Below are 13,391 nucleotides of genomic sequence, written 5' to 3'. Positions count from 1 at the left end.
AAGTCAAAACTTTACTTGTTCAAACAAACAGGAGCCCAAAGGAAAAGAGCTGTAGTTGAAGTTCTGATTTTCTTCTATTCCATCACCTCCATGAGATCCAGTTTCACACTTCTACAATATTTTTCAAAGATGATCAACAGCACAGTTTTCTTTGGTGCATGCAGAGTGTTTCTCTTTTGTCCCAACCAAAGGAAAGATCTACTTTATGCTGTGAATAATTTTCGAGATGGTATCCCAGCAACAAGTAGCCAGTAACGTGTATGTGAAACTGGCCCTGCTTAAACAAATAGCACAAAAAGGCTGCGGTTTCTTTCAAGGCCTCCAGTGATATTTAGATTTTCTTTTCAGAGATATGTAGTAAACAGAAGTAATAAACCAACTGATTTAAATGCAGTGCCTCGGAGGTTTTCTTGCATATCTCGTTTGCTAACAATTAAATGAAAACCCATCTTTAAAACTATTCTTTCCACGTTTCTAAACCTCTCAACCTAACTGCAGATAAGATGATTATGATCTACTATACCTACTTTGCAAACATTCCTTGGAATTTTATGGAATTAAGCTCCCACACATATGAAGGAAGGTCTCATTGTAAGTGGAATCTGAGGTCTGGCTTGTGAAGATTTTGCTCCATTGTTCTTCTGGAGCTGTAGGAATTGTCTTTGTTTAACAACAGGGGAAGCAAACATCCAGGAAACCTCACAGCACAGAGTTCTCTACAAGAGCAAAGGGATCAGGAGATGCAGGTTCTCCTGACAGACCAGTTCTGTCCCACCTCTTGGACTCCTGAAGGTAGGAATTATCCTGCAGGAAGCTGCTTGGAGGAGAATCTCCATCTGTGAGAAGAACCCTGCTTGAACAGGGAGGAAGGACTAGGTGACCCTCTGTGGTCCCTTCCAAGCTTGCCCATCCTGTGATTCTGTGACTAAGGACATCTGCACTCCAGCATTAACTGGAATCACCTGCTCCAGCTCATTCCTTTTGGAAAAAAAAAAAGCCTTGAGGGTGAGGAACCCTCCTGCAAGTGCTCTGGGCTGAGGAGAGCTCCTGGATTAGCAGGGCACAACGGCTGCATTGCCACAGTATTAACAGCGTTTCAACACTTACTTCATGCACCTTTTAGATGAGCTACAGTGAGTGTGACCAGTCACTCACCTCAGGCTATAGATTACACTGTCAGCTACACCTTGAGCTAACACTGCTCTGAAATCACGCTGTGGAAACTGGGCAACAGTGGCTGACTCTTAAAATATCCTCATAGGATTTCTCCAGGACAGGTCACACAACCTCTGCCCTTTCTTTTACTCCTTTCATACCTCTTCCAGGAGCTCCTGGTCCCTACACAACTTCAAGTCAGACCCGCTGCTGAGGACCTTTCCAGCAGCAAAGCCAGCACAGCACGATCAGCCTTGAACAAATTGTCAGTGGAGAGCAAACACCCCCAAACACAAGCAATGCTTGTCTGAATAAATGCAGCTGCTCACCCTGGAAGATGGGAGATTACAGGCTTCTAACGCCGTCTCCACCCGTTTTCTGTCAGAGGAGAACAAGCGGTATATGCTGCAAAATGGAGACAAAACGGAGAGAACTGGTTAAAGACACGCCTTCACGTGCTCATGTGCCTTAAAGATTGAATATCTCTTCCCAGTCTATCACACCTTTAGCTCTTTATTTCCATTTGCTGGCTGCTCAGTAACAAAGGTGAGTTTAGTGGTGCTCACAGTGAGTTTAACTCTGCCCCGCACCAGCCCCTATCACGGCAGACAGTGACTGGAGAAAGTCACCCCTGCCCTCTTCCTATCACCCCAGTGACATGCAGTTTGAATCTATTCACCCTCACGACATGTCTCTGAGGTAAAGAAATTATGGGTTTTTTTATTTCACAAGTGGAATGAGCAAGGGCAGAGAAGTGGAATGTCTTGCTCAAGATCCCAAGAGCAACCTACACCCAAAGGGTATCTGAGCAGAGCCATCCTGAGCATCACTGTGATACCACACATTCCCTGTGATGCGTCCTAAACACGTGAAAAAGTCATCATTCCAGACATAGGGGCCACATGCTCATCCCAAACATATATTCATGCTCAAAAGTCAGCAGAGCCTACCCATGGTAAGGCAGGGGAATGGCACTTACTTCTTCAGAGGAATGCGCCCCTCTGGAGTCACCTGCAGCTTCAGTTTGGTGTAACTGTGGAGACAAAAGCATCCCAGTTCAGTTTTACACCATTTTCAAGGACCTCTCCACCAACTTCCCAGCTCAGTGCCAGTGCTCTGTTCATGTGGCAAGTTCCACTCAGCTCTTCTGCCCAAAATGAAAACCTGCTGGGACATCATTAATAAGCAAACCCCTTCTCCTTCTCTGCCATCTCATTAAGGTGGCAGGACGAGGATGGATCTATCTTTGCCCAGATTTTTCAGCAGGCTTTGAATCAGTTGAAACAGGAGTCACCCAGTAACTTCCATGAGAAGCAGCTGGGCCTACAACCACTATCTGTTCACTGCCTACCATGAGCTTGTGAAGAGCACAACTTTTTGAGTGCTTCACCTCTCCCACTTGAGCAGAATTAAAACCATAAATGATTTTCTTGCAGTAACATGATCTGGTGAAAAATGTGGCAACACTTAAATATTTAGGGGGATTTTTTTTTTTGGTTAAAAAAACCCCACTTTTTCACTTTGCCCACTGGTCTATCAGAAAAAGAAAAAACTGCATGGTTCTAATAAACTTTCCTTTTCTTCACAACAGAAAATGCCATTAGCAACCACTTCAAAAACAAAGTGCATGCTAATACCCCATAGGAACATTTTCACAAATCCTTGACTCCCCATGGGCATCTTTTGGAAACTGAAGTGTTTCGTGCTACTGTGTCACCAAACAAAAATATTATCCCCTCTGCCCCGTTTCCCAGTACTGGGCTGGATTAAAAACAAAAAAGTCACAGCAGTTAGCCAAGGAATGAATAAAATAAAGAAACTCAAGAAGGCTTCTTTCATTTTGTCTTCTATTTTTTGAAAAATCTGACTACACTCTAGTCCCATTCGGTGTTTTCCTCTACAACCAAAGAAGCCAGAAATAACAGAAAGCGGGGAAAAACTAAAACAAAACAAAACCCCAAACTTTTCCCCCCTCAGGTTCTTTGCAACACACAGGACACCATTGTTTCCCCTGCAGCCATTACAGCTTACCTAAGAAAACCAAGCATGTTATTGCTGTTGAAATGCTTGCTAGGAGATGTTCCTGTTGGTAGGAGCTGAATGGACCCATTTCAGTGGTGCAGTGCTGACTCCAAGCAGGACAAACTCTGGATGTCACACTGGCCCCAGGTTCCCACTTCATAGCCCCCCTGTGCTCCCAGCTGCCCTGGTCAGTATTGCAGTTTATTATTGCTGTTTATTATTGCACCTCCAACGCTCCAAGGGACTGAATGCCATAAAGAAAACACCCCTTTACTCTGCTCTACTGCAATCTGGTTTTCTATTTCAACCAAAGGGTTCTGATAGGACTGCAACCAGCCCTTTGCTTTGTAGAATAATTATAATGGGGAAATAATTTAATCTTCAAAGTCAGAGATTTCTTAAGTGACTGATTTGGCATCTGTGCAGAGGACCTGAGAATCCTTATGGTTTCCAAGTGACTTATTAATTAGTGGGAAAAGACACAGGAATGCCATGCTTGCCTGCTACTGAATCTATGCAATGTGTCCAGTGACTTCATCTTTAATTAATATTGCCTGAACAACTGCCAGAAAATAGCTCCAAATCTGACAGGCTCCACTGTACTGTGGGATAACAGGTTCCTCCTTTGGATTGGATAGGAAAAGGCCCATTAGGTACAGCCACTACAGACCTGTCAGAAGAGCCCAAAGGCCACCTGGGAATTTGGGTGGTAAGAGGCAAGGAAATTCTACCAAATCACTCTCCAAACTCACCTACAATCTACAACCTACGGAGCTGAAGGAAGTCACCTGCTCAGATGAACAGGTTTTCCACTGTCAACGTGCAGAGCCAAAAGGAAACGTTCAGTGTTTCCACCCATTTATAGCTGGTTTGCCTGATGTACCATTGGCTGGCACAGTGTTTGGAGACACAGAGCTGTAGTTCCAGCCACAGCCAGCCTGCAAAGTTTCCTCAGGAATTTCTGCTGAATTCAGCTGCACCACAACAAACCTTATGAGAGGAAAACACACACACACACATCCCTCCTTGCCAGAATAGGCACCTATGAATGAATATATGGGATTAAAGTTAAGCAGCTGGGATCTTTTTGATTAAGTATAGATGCATCTAATGAAATCAGGCATGCACAGCCTGAAATCAGGCTGAGCAACATGGACTTCTGGTATTTCTCACTTTTTTAATCAATGGCAGGAAAAAGGAAAATAAACCAGAATATTCTTTCATTTTAAATAGAGAGCTTCATACTACAGCTGAAGCTACAACTTGGCTATACAGGGGGAGGACAGCATTTAATTCTCTTTTTCCTGCAAGGATTTAGTAGTTTGCAAGAAGAACCCTAAGAAGATTTCTGTTTAAATGACTCTGAGACAGTAGGCTTTTTAAAACCACAAGAAAGGACGGCTGTGTTTACAGAAGAGTCGAGCCATCAAAGCAGAAACAATAGCTGACAATGTGACAAACAAAGGAGGAGGAAAACGAGACGCAGGGAAAAGAGCAACGCCCACCGCACCGAACCCGACGGCCACTTACGCTTTTTCCAGAAACGCGTCCCTTGACATGTTCTGTGCCAGCAGATTTGTTGCCAAACTGAACACTTCATCTGACCATTCCTACAAAGGGAAAACACGGTTAAGTGAGGCTTGGTTGAGATGTTTACTTGCACGAGGCAAAATATTTTCGGAAACTACACTGCCGGTAAAAAGTGCCTCATTAAAACCCTCCTCATCGGAGAGACCCGATTTTCTCGTGCTGCAAAAAAAAAAAAAATGAAGATTGTTACAAATTAAAGTACTGACTTGATCCAACATCTTACCAGCCAACACGAGAAAACAAGCTTAAAACAACCCCAACCAGCAGAAATGTGTAGGAATACTTTTCAATTGCTCTGATGTGCAAGGAAGATGCAACTCCAAAGAGAACAGCTCTTTCTCCCCTACTGTGCTTACAATCCTTACACAGTGCTCCTATCCCTTGCTACATTATTTTTCCCTATTTTTACCCCATGGAATCACAGAATGGTTTGAGTTGGAAAGGACCCCCAAGAGCATCTGGTTCCAACTCCCCTGCCGTGGGCAAGGACACCTTCCACTATCCCAGGTTTCTCAGAGCCCCGTTCAGCCTGGCCTTGAGCACTTCCTGGGATGGGGCAGCCACAGCTTCTCTGGGAAACCTGTGCCAGAGCCTCACACCCTCACAGGGAAGAGCCTCTTCCCAATATCTGATCTAACCCTCCCCTCTGGCAGTTAAAAGCCATTCCCCATTGTCCTATCCCTACACACCTTTGTCCAAAGTCCCTCTCCAGCTCTCTTGTAGCCCCTTTAGGTACTGGAAGGTCTCACCTGGAGCTTTCTCTTCTCCAGGCTGAACAGCCCCAGCTCTCTCAGCCTGTCTCCACAGGAGAGGTGTTCCAGCCCTTTGATCATCTGTCCTCCAGCTGCTCAGGAGAAACTTCCCATCTCTGCCTGCAGGCTCTGCTCTTCCCATGGCTCTCCCTCACTCTTCCTCCCTTTATTCTCCTGACTTATTTTTCTCACATCTGTGCACGTTGCTGCAGTGCTTCCCTCAGGTCCCTGACCTTTCCCGTGTTCCCAGCGTGGCTGATCCACGACTGTAATGTGAGGTTTAGACTCTCACTGCTTGTCCTCCCCTGCAGGTCTCTCCTGCAGCTTTTCATTGACAACTTCAGCACATTTTTTCCTTTCTAACTCAGTGCTTATTTACAACCTTTAATTGCAAACCTCTTTAATCACGACTGTGGTTTGGGATTGGCTTCGTTTCACCTTTTAAAATAAAGGGATGAAAACAAGCAAATGCCTTTGCAAACACTGTTTTACTTAACCAAGTTTTCTGAGTTTCCTTTGAAACTAAAAACGCATTTCCTCTCATAAAAGCCCAAATCCAAAATTCCCATTGCCACACAGCCTCTCATACTCTTTGGGAGGTATTCCCTTTCCTTGGTTTTTCTTTTTCTTGAGGAAAAATGAAAAAAAAAAGGGGGGGGATTTCATTCTGACAAAAATGGACAATGATAAGTATCACTGACTTCCAGTGCAAGAAGTAGTCCTACATCACTTTGGAGCTTATGAGCTTGTTTTACCTAAAAAGCAGACTTGTTCTGGAGGCAAACCAGCGTGGCTGAGATAACCCTCCCCTCCACCTTCTCATGACCACTTCTATTTTCCTTCTTTCATTGCTTTTCCTTCTTAGGTTTGATTTGAAGAAATCAGGGGTGTGAGAAAGCAGAGGAGGAGGAGTCTGGGCCCTGAGCAACCCAACTGCTTCGCTGTGACTCTTGGAACAGAAAGCATATTAAGTGCAGCATCTGTTTTTCTTCTTGGCAATTCGTTTTTCCAGGCTCAAAATAGGCCCATCTTGTAAACACTGCTTTGTTTAGGCACTAATAATAGCAGCTCAAACTTCTCCCTCTGACACTAAGGGCTGCAGAGATTAATGGCAACACAAAATACTATTTGGAAACTGAAAATATGTTGCCTTTTAACAGATCTTGATAGATTTTGCTTTTATCTCACTGGTTCTGCTGGGCTTGAAACCAAAATACTTGGTAGAAAACAGGAGTGGGGCACTTCAGGAGTATCCCACCCCCCAGCTCTTCCTTGTCATTGTCCGAATGCTTGTTGACAGGAATGTAAAAGGAACTCATTTATTATGTGCCTGTCACGTGCATTATTTATATATAAATACATATATTTATATAAACAGTCCTGCCATGTCCCTTTCCTGGCTCTTCAAAGCGCTCGCATCGCTCTTCCCAAACATTCCAAGGGCTACCTGCAGGCTGAGCCAAGTCAACAGGTCACAAGCAACACTTGCTCATTGTCTCTCCCATTTCAGGGTCTTCATTCCAGCCACCCCAGAGCCACAGCCAAAGAGCCAGGATGAGACCAATCTGCCAAGGGCCACATCACCTTCCCAGCGAACCCTCGGCAGGAGAGGAAACCAGAGCCTCGAGCACAGAGCCGAAGAAATAAAGGAGATGCTTGGGACTGCCTTTGATGGGCTTGGATCAAGCTCTGAGCCAAGATGTGTCTTGCTGCTCTAGCTACCAAATGGCCCCGTTTCCTTGGCTTTGCTGCACGGCAGAGAGCAAAGCCCGTCCTCGAACTGCAGGAATGATGCTCTCTCTGCAGCAGCGATTCCAGAAGGCAGCGCTCGGGGAGAGCACTGGGTAGGGACTGCTGTGTGTGGGAAGAAAACAGCCTAGAGCAGAGACGTTGTGACAGCCCCTGGATCACTGCAGGAGATGCCTGGACAGATGCAACACAAAAGGAAAATACAAATCCGGGGTTTTTTTGTAACAGGACTGCACTAGTGCCAACAAACCCAGGCTCTGATCCCGTGTGGCAGTGGAAGGACCCAACCTTCTGATATCCAACTCCAAGCAAGTCACATCCAACATATTAAGAGCTCCCTGAACTTGATCCCCTCTTGGTTACATCCTGTTATGTTAATTCATTTTATATCATCCCCGTGAGCTTTACTAAGGAGTTCTTTCTCTGCTCTGTGCTTTGGCAGGTAGAATATAAGCAGCAGTTCACTGTGTTGCTCAGGGAAGTGATTCCTCTCTTCCATTGCATGCATCAGGATACCAACCAAGACACGGAGCACAACAGAAGAGAGGAGACCTTTTTCATAAGACAAGACAGCACCGAGTCCTGAGAACACTTCCCTCAAATCAGAACTGACTATGTGTGAAGGCAATGTTCCTCTCACATTTCGTTTTGGTGGGAGGTTAACAAAGCAAGCTGATGAAATTCTACACTTTCACTTAGGAATTTTGTTTTAAAAAACCCCATATCAAATGGATGTGAATTTATACGGTTTGCTTCAGCATTTTATTATACTGATCGAGCTCTGGGGAAGCCAGAAAAATAAAGATGTGTGCTGGAAAGCGCAGTATAGTGTGACTGGTGAATCATCTTTGATGGCACCATTTTACTCATGGAGGAATTCATCAGCTCTTAGGGATGGATTTTATCCAAAGCTTATCAAACCGAGGAGAAACAGATTTCCCTGGGCTCCGGAGAGGGGCCTGTACGGCCAGGACTGGCCATGCAGCAAGAACAGGGTTGGCAGGAGAGGCACAGAAGAGAGGGAGAGGAAAGAGATTGAGAAAAACGAGAAAAAAGCCACTAGATTTGGGAAGAGAATGGAATACTGTAGAGCAGACAGAGGTTGATAGGTTGGGAATGGAGACAGAGAAAAAGAGCACCTGCTCAGAACAGGGTTTGAGAATAAAGTTCTGTCTTTATCCTGGCTTCTGCAGAACTGTGGGGATGCTCACAAATAAACCCTATGCCAGTACATTCTCATTTCTACCTATCTAGTGCACCTGAGGAAAGTTGAATAACCCAAGACTCGAAAAAAGCCACTAGATTTGGGAAGAGAATGGAATACTGTAGAGCAGACAGAGGTTGATAGGTTGGGAATGGAGACAGAGAAAAAGAGCACCTGCTCAGAACAGGGTTTGAGAATAAAGTTCTGTCTTTATCCTGGCTTCTGCAGAACTGTGTGGATGCTCACAAATAAACCCTATGCCAGTACATTCTCATTTCTACCTATCTAGTGCACCTGAGGAAAGCTGAATAACCCAAGACTCGTATTTTCCTAATTTTCCCATAATTTGGCCAGTGGATGTGGCAGTTTGTAGCAGAAAGGGAAGCCCTCTGCAGAGGGAAAAAACCCCCATAACCGAATAATTTCAACTGCCTCACTAAGATCACTATAGTTTACTTTGCCTGGTCAACATCAGCCACACAACCTGAAAAATAAGATACTACAGATGCAGGGTTAACAAAACAAAGTATTCATGCACTGAAAAGGAAAGGTGAGGGAGATTTCCACCGGCACTTGCTTTCCCTGGAACATCAGAAGGAGGAAGGGTCAAAATTTGACGCGTGGCATTGAAAACATCTTGTACTGACATTCCTTCCCAGAGCCCCCTGGAGGGATGATTTGTGCCTGATGTGCTTATTTATTGCAGCTTCTCTGGGAGACAATAAGGACCAGAGCCTGTGGTCTGGCTCATCTGATGTTGGAAGACAGGTTAAAAAAGAGGAATTTTTAGCTGCATTCAACAGTGCTCAAAACTGTTTCCATTCAGACAATCAGGATATTGAACATGACCTCAAAGCAAGCACGACTAATCTGCAATGCTTTGAAAACTGCACCCCCAGGCCACAGTGCCCAACTGATCAAATATTCACTTATTTGCTCTCCTGCCTTTACAAATGAAAAGCAAGACTTAGACTCTTAGGAGTTACTCAAGACTTAGAGTAGCCAAGTTTTGACTAAACATGATTTTATCTACTGTATTTTAAGGTTCCATTCTCAAACAGAAAACAGTCCTAGAACACCAATTTCTGGGCTGTTCTGGCAAATAGATTATGGTTCACTGACTGGGGGCTGGTCAGGAAGGTGCAGGAGGAGGACATACAACTTCTGATTTGGGTTATTTTCCCTGCTCCCTGATAAGGGCTAACAATTCCTGCTGAAAAAGCTTCAGCATACCTTTTTGTTTCCTATGATAAACTTAGCTCCTTTTTCTTTCCCTGCAGAGCTGTTTCCATCATTTGCAGTGTCAGGATTCCTCACCCACCCCTGCAGAGTGTAGCTGTGCATTTCCAAGCCTGAGGACAGCACTTCCCACTCAGCTGCCCATGGACCACCACAAACTCACTTGGTTTCTATTCTTTCATATCACAGGAAGACTGAAAATGGTTTTTTTTTTACAAGCTGATCAACTGGCTAAAGAAGTTTGGCAGAGATACAAACTTGGCAAGCACAAATATCCTCCCCTAGTTGAAGGCTTTCACACTATGACCGTTTGGCACCTGGTTTAACAATCCTTGTTGCCTGTGAGATGACAAAATAACTCCCCACTGTTGTTAAATCGCAGCAGGCTACAGAGAATCTTTCTTTTTTGCACAATCTAGTGAACTCAAGGGTGCAAAAATGCACATATGGAAGTGTGTTCTGTGCATGGTTATCTGGGGGCTGGCATCAGAGTGTACCCACATGAATGGAAGTGGAAATAGGAGCAGATTCTGAATGTCAGTTTGAAATAGATAAAGCAAAGAGCTCCCACTTCAGCAAATTGTACAGAAATGTATAGAAAGTGGAAGAAGGAGAAAAAAAAACCCAACCTCAAACCATGCACTAATATGAATTGTAAGTTGCTTGGCACACAGAGCTGTGTTTTATGTTGTGTGTTGGACAGAAATGAAGGAACTGGATACCTGCATGGAAAAAATGCTTTGCCAAGGCAGTGATGTTGACTACACAATCCTTATCAAGGGCTATCAGTGGGCAAAATGTGGTGCTTAAAACTGACCTTCCACACATGAACGTTCCTGTTGGTGCTCAAAGACAAACAAGGTGCCTGATTGCTGACACTCCTGAGTGCACAAGGGAGAGCTGCAGATTCCCACCACCCTGGCACAACCTCCAAAAGTCAACCATTTACCTACTCTGTTCCTACAGATGATACACAGTCTGCACACACTTAGAACAGGGTGATAATTACTGAAATGTACTGATGTGTGTTTGGAGAGTCATGGTGTAACATCAGTGGAAATTTGTGTGCTGTTATTTTCTCAAGGATTAGCTGGGTTCTAGGGGCAACGTTATGAAGATGAGCACACATTCTGGGGCCTGACCTTGCTGAATAAACTCCTGGGGAAAAAAAAAAATTGTGCATTTCTTCTTGGGAACTGAGCAGCACAAGTCTAGAACAGAACTGAGGTTCGTTTCATAGCAATTGCCACGTTCCTGTCATTTATCCAGATCTCAAAACATTAATTTTACACGACAGAGGAGTGTGTATTACCTTTGCTATATCCTCCTGGAATGCCACCAGGTTCAAGTAGGATATATTGACCAGGTCTGGCCCATAGACCACAGTGATCATCCGATTTTCCAGCCGGCCTCCCGCATTCCCAGCATCCAGCAGCTCGCGCAGCTTTGGATCCTGCAGGTAAATATATGAGGAAATAATTACAAATCTTTCGCAAATACTTACGCCAAAAGAGGTGATTATTTTTGCAAACACTTCAATTTCGAAAATTTTGTGTTGTGTTGAACGTTTTTAACACGATGGCACTTGTTTCTGATCTGCTTAATTACTCATTAAAATATTCAAAGTTATTAACCCAGAATAAAAAGAAAATCACTGCTGTAAATCCTTCAAAGCCTTTGAGCTCTGTTTTGGTACTGCACAGACTAAGAGCTGTCCAGCTGATGGCTGCACATTCCTATTTCCAGGATTTCTGCCTCAGAAGTTAAGCACACACAAGCTGTGTTGCTTGTCAGAATAACACAACCTGTCCAGAGGCCACTGGCCTCAGCAGAGAGATTCTCTGTGATTTCCGTGGATTTTAGATAAAACTAAAAATGAGAACTTGGTTTTTCCTAAGGAATTAAGAAGACTTCTGGAATTAACTGTCTTAAACACTACAAAATGAAAGATGGAATTTTAGTGACCCACTCTTTCTTTTTCATGTTCAAAACAGCACGTATTATTTAAATTATTAGATATATTCCATTCAGATTTAGTGTTTAGTCTTTTGGGTTTTTTTCATTTTATATCCAACGTAGAACCATTTAGGTTGGAAAAGACCTTTAAGATCACTGAGCCCACCTGTCCCCCCCATCACTAAACCATGTCCCCAAGTGCCACATCAACACATCTGTTAAATCCCCCCCCAAGGAGGGTGACTCAACCCTTTCCCTTGGGCACCCTGTCCCAGTGCTTGAGACAGAAATGACTACATAACATTTCTGTGAAGGAAAGATAAATTCAGTGACTTCTGTTAACAGGCTGAGCCTCACAGCTTCACTGGCAACACGAGGGTTTGAGTAAAGATTTCAGGTTACTTTGTGACTCAACTCGTTTCCGTTTCTATTAGGCTGCAGCTTTTCCAAGAATTACACCCAGTGTTTTTCAAGCTAAGACAACTACTTGCTCCTTGGCCTCATGATGAAGTTTATAAAGGCAAAGAGAGATGAAAAGATGCCCTGTGTGACTGGATTCAAACCTTTGAAAAGATACAGTGTAATCTGAAAGCTCGGGTTTCCTAAAAGATAAGATTTTCAGTCTGGTGCAAACACTAACAAATGGCCAGCAAACAGAACCCCCATGGGAAGAGATTCTGTGTAGAGCTCAAACTATTTCAAAACTGACACAAAAATATCCTGCAGTTTAAGTTTCTCCCCACTGGCTGCATGTTTAGTGCTTATGGTACTTCTTAATATTTAATAACTTCTTGACTAAGCATCTAAATTTCCACCAACTGACACAAATTAAAGTTAATATAAGAGAGCAACAAGACAATAAAAAGAGCCATTTTTTTCATGGATCTCAGAGGAAATTCTGTATCAACAAGACTTCAGTCTAAAGGCCATCTCCTGGCTGGTATCATATCTGCTTGCAGAGTTTAAGGGTATGTTCACCAAACACCTCGCCAGGTTTAGGAAAGATTTTGAAGGATGACGTAGAAACTGGAAAGAGAGCACAAGGCTGTCCATCACACAGTGCTGAGTCTCTCAAATACTGGGTACCATGGCAAGTGCTGCAGGAAAACAAGAGAGAAGAATCCCATTTAAGGGCTCTGGGAGGAAGGAATATGATTGTGCTCCGAGACAAGGGTGGTTTCATGGGTAAACAGGTTGATCACAGGCTTTTGCGTAAGAGAAAAACACGAGAGGGATATAAAAATAGTAGCTGTGTTCCAGAGATGAGGAGACAAAAAAAAAGGGGTATCATTTAGATCTGGGAGAAGAGCACCAGGAACGTCCTGAAGTTGCTAAATTGGTGTATTACCAGACGGGTTACTTTCCCTTTTATTTACAGGCTGGATGTTCCAAAGCTTTGTTTTATGTCTGTGGGAGATGAGAATTCATCTACTTCTCACTCTCCCAAAAATCAGACAGATAAATGCTTCCGCTCAAGGGCCTGTCTGGGAACAGCATCATCCTTTCTGAGCTCAAAGTGAACAGCACTGTCTTTCTGGCTTCCTCTCTTCCTCTCCCCGGCTGAACCTCTCGCTCCCGGTTTCACTCCTGATGATGAACGGCAATCACACCAACAAAAGAAGAAAGCTGATAACCTTTTTCTTTCGTATTTACAGTCAACCATAGGATGTCTCAGTGATGAATCACCCTCTAGTTAGACTGAGAGGGAGGCATTAGCCACGCAG

General features: G+C 43.9%; 1 protein-coding gene across 2 annotated transcripts in view; it reads right to left on the bottom strand.

Annotated features, from left to right (window-relative positions):
• The window catches only part of PLCB1 (phospholipase C beta 1), a 334,613-nt gene that overhangs the window by 125,361 nt on the left and 195,861 nt on the right, over positions 1–13,391 (bottom strand). For both annotated transcript variants that reach the window (XM_039389844.1, XM_039389845.1), the window contains exons 4-7: positions 11,024–11,164; positions 4,708–4,787; positions 2,135–2,188; positions 1,485–1,560 (exon numbers count right to left, since the gene is read on the bottom strand). In XM_039389844.1, the coding sequence (XP_039245778.1) occupies positions 1,485–1,560; positions 2,135–2,188; positions 4,708–4,787; positions 11,024–11,164 (351 nt within the window). The remainder of the gene's footprint in view (positions 1–1,484; positions 1,561–2,134; positions 2,189–4,707; positions 4,788–11,023; positions 11,165–13,391) is intronic.

This window comes from Pipra filicauda, unplaced genomic scaffold (genome assembly GCF_003945595.2).
Source record: "Pipra filicauda isolate LSUMZ 115617 unplaced genomic scaffold, ASM394559v2 scaffold77_size3566232_pilon, whole genome shotgun sequence".
Lineage (NCBI taxonomy): Eukaryota > Metazoa > Chordata > Aves > Passeriformes > Pipridae > Pipra > Pipra filicauda.
The sequence above is the reverse complement of the archived record's forward strand: the minus strand, read 5'-3'. Positions and strand labels throughout refer to the sequence as shown.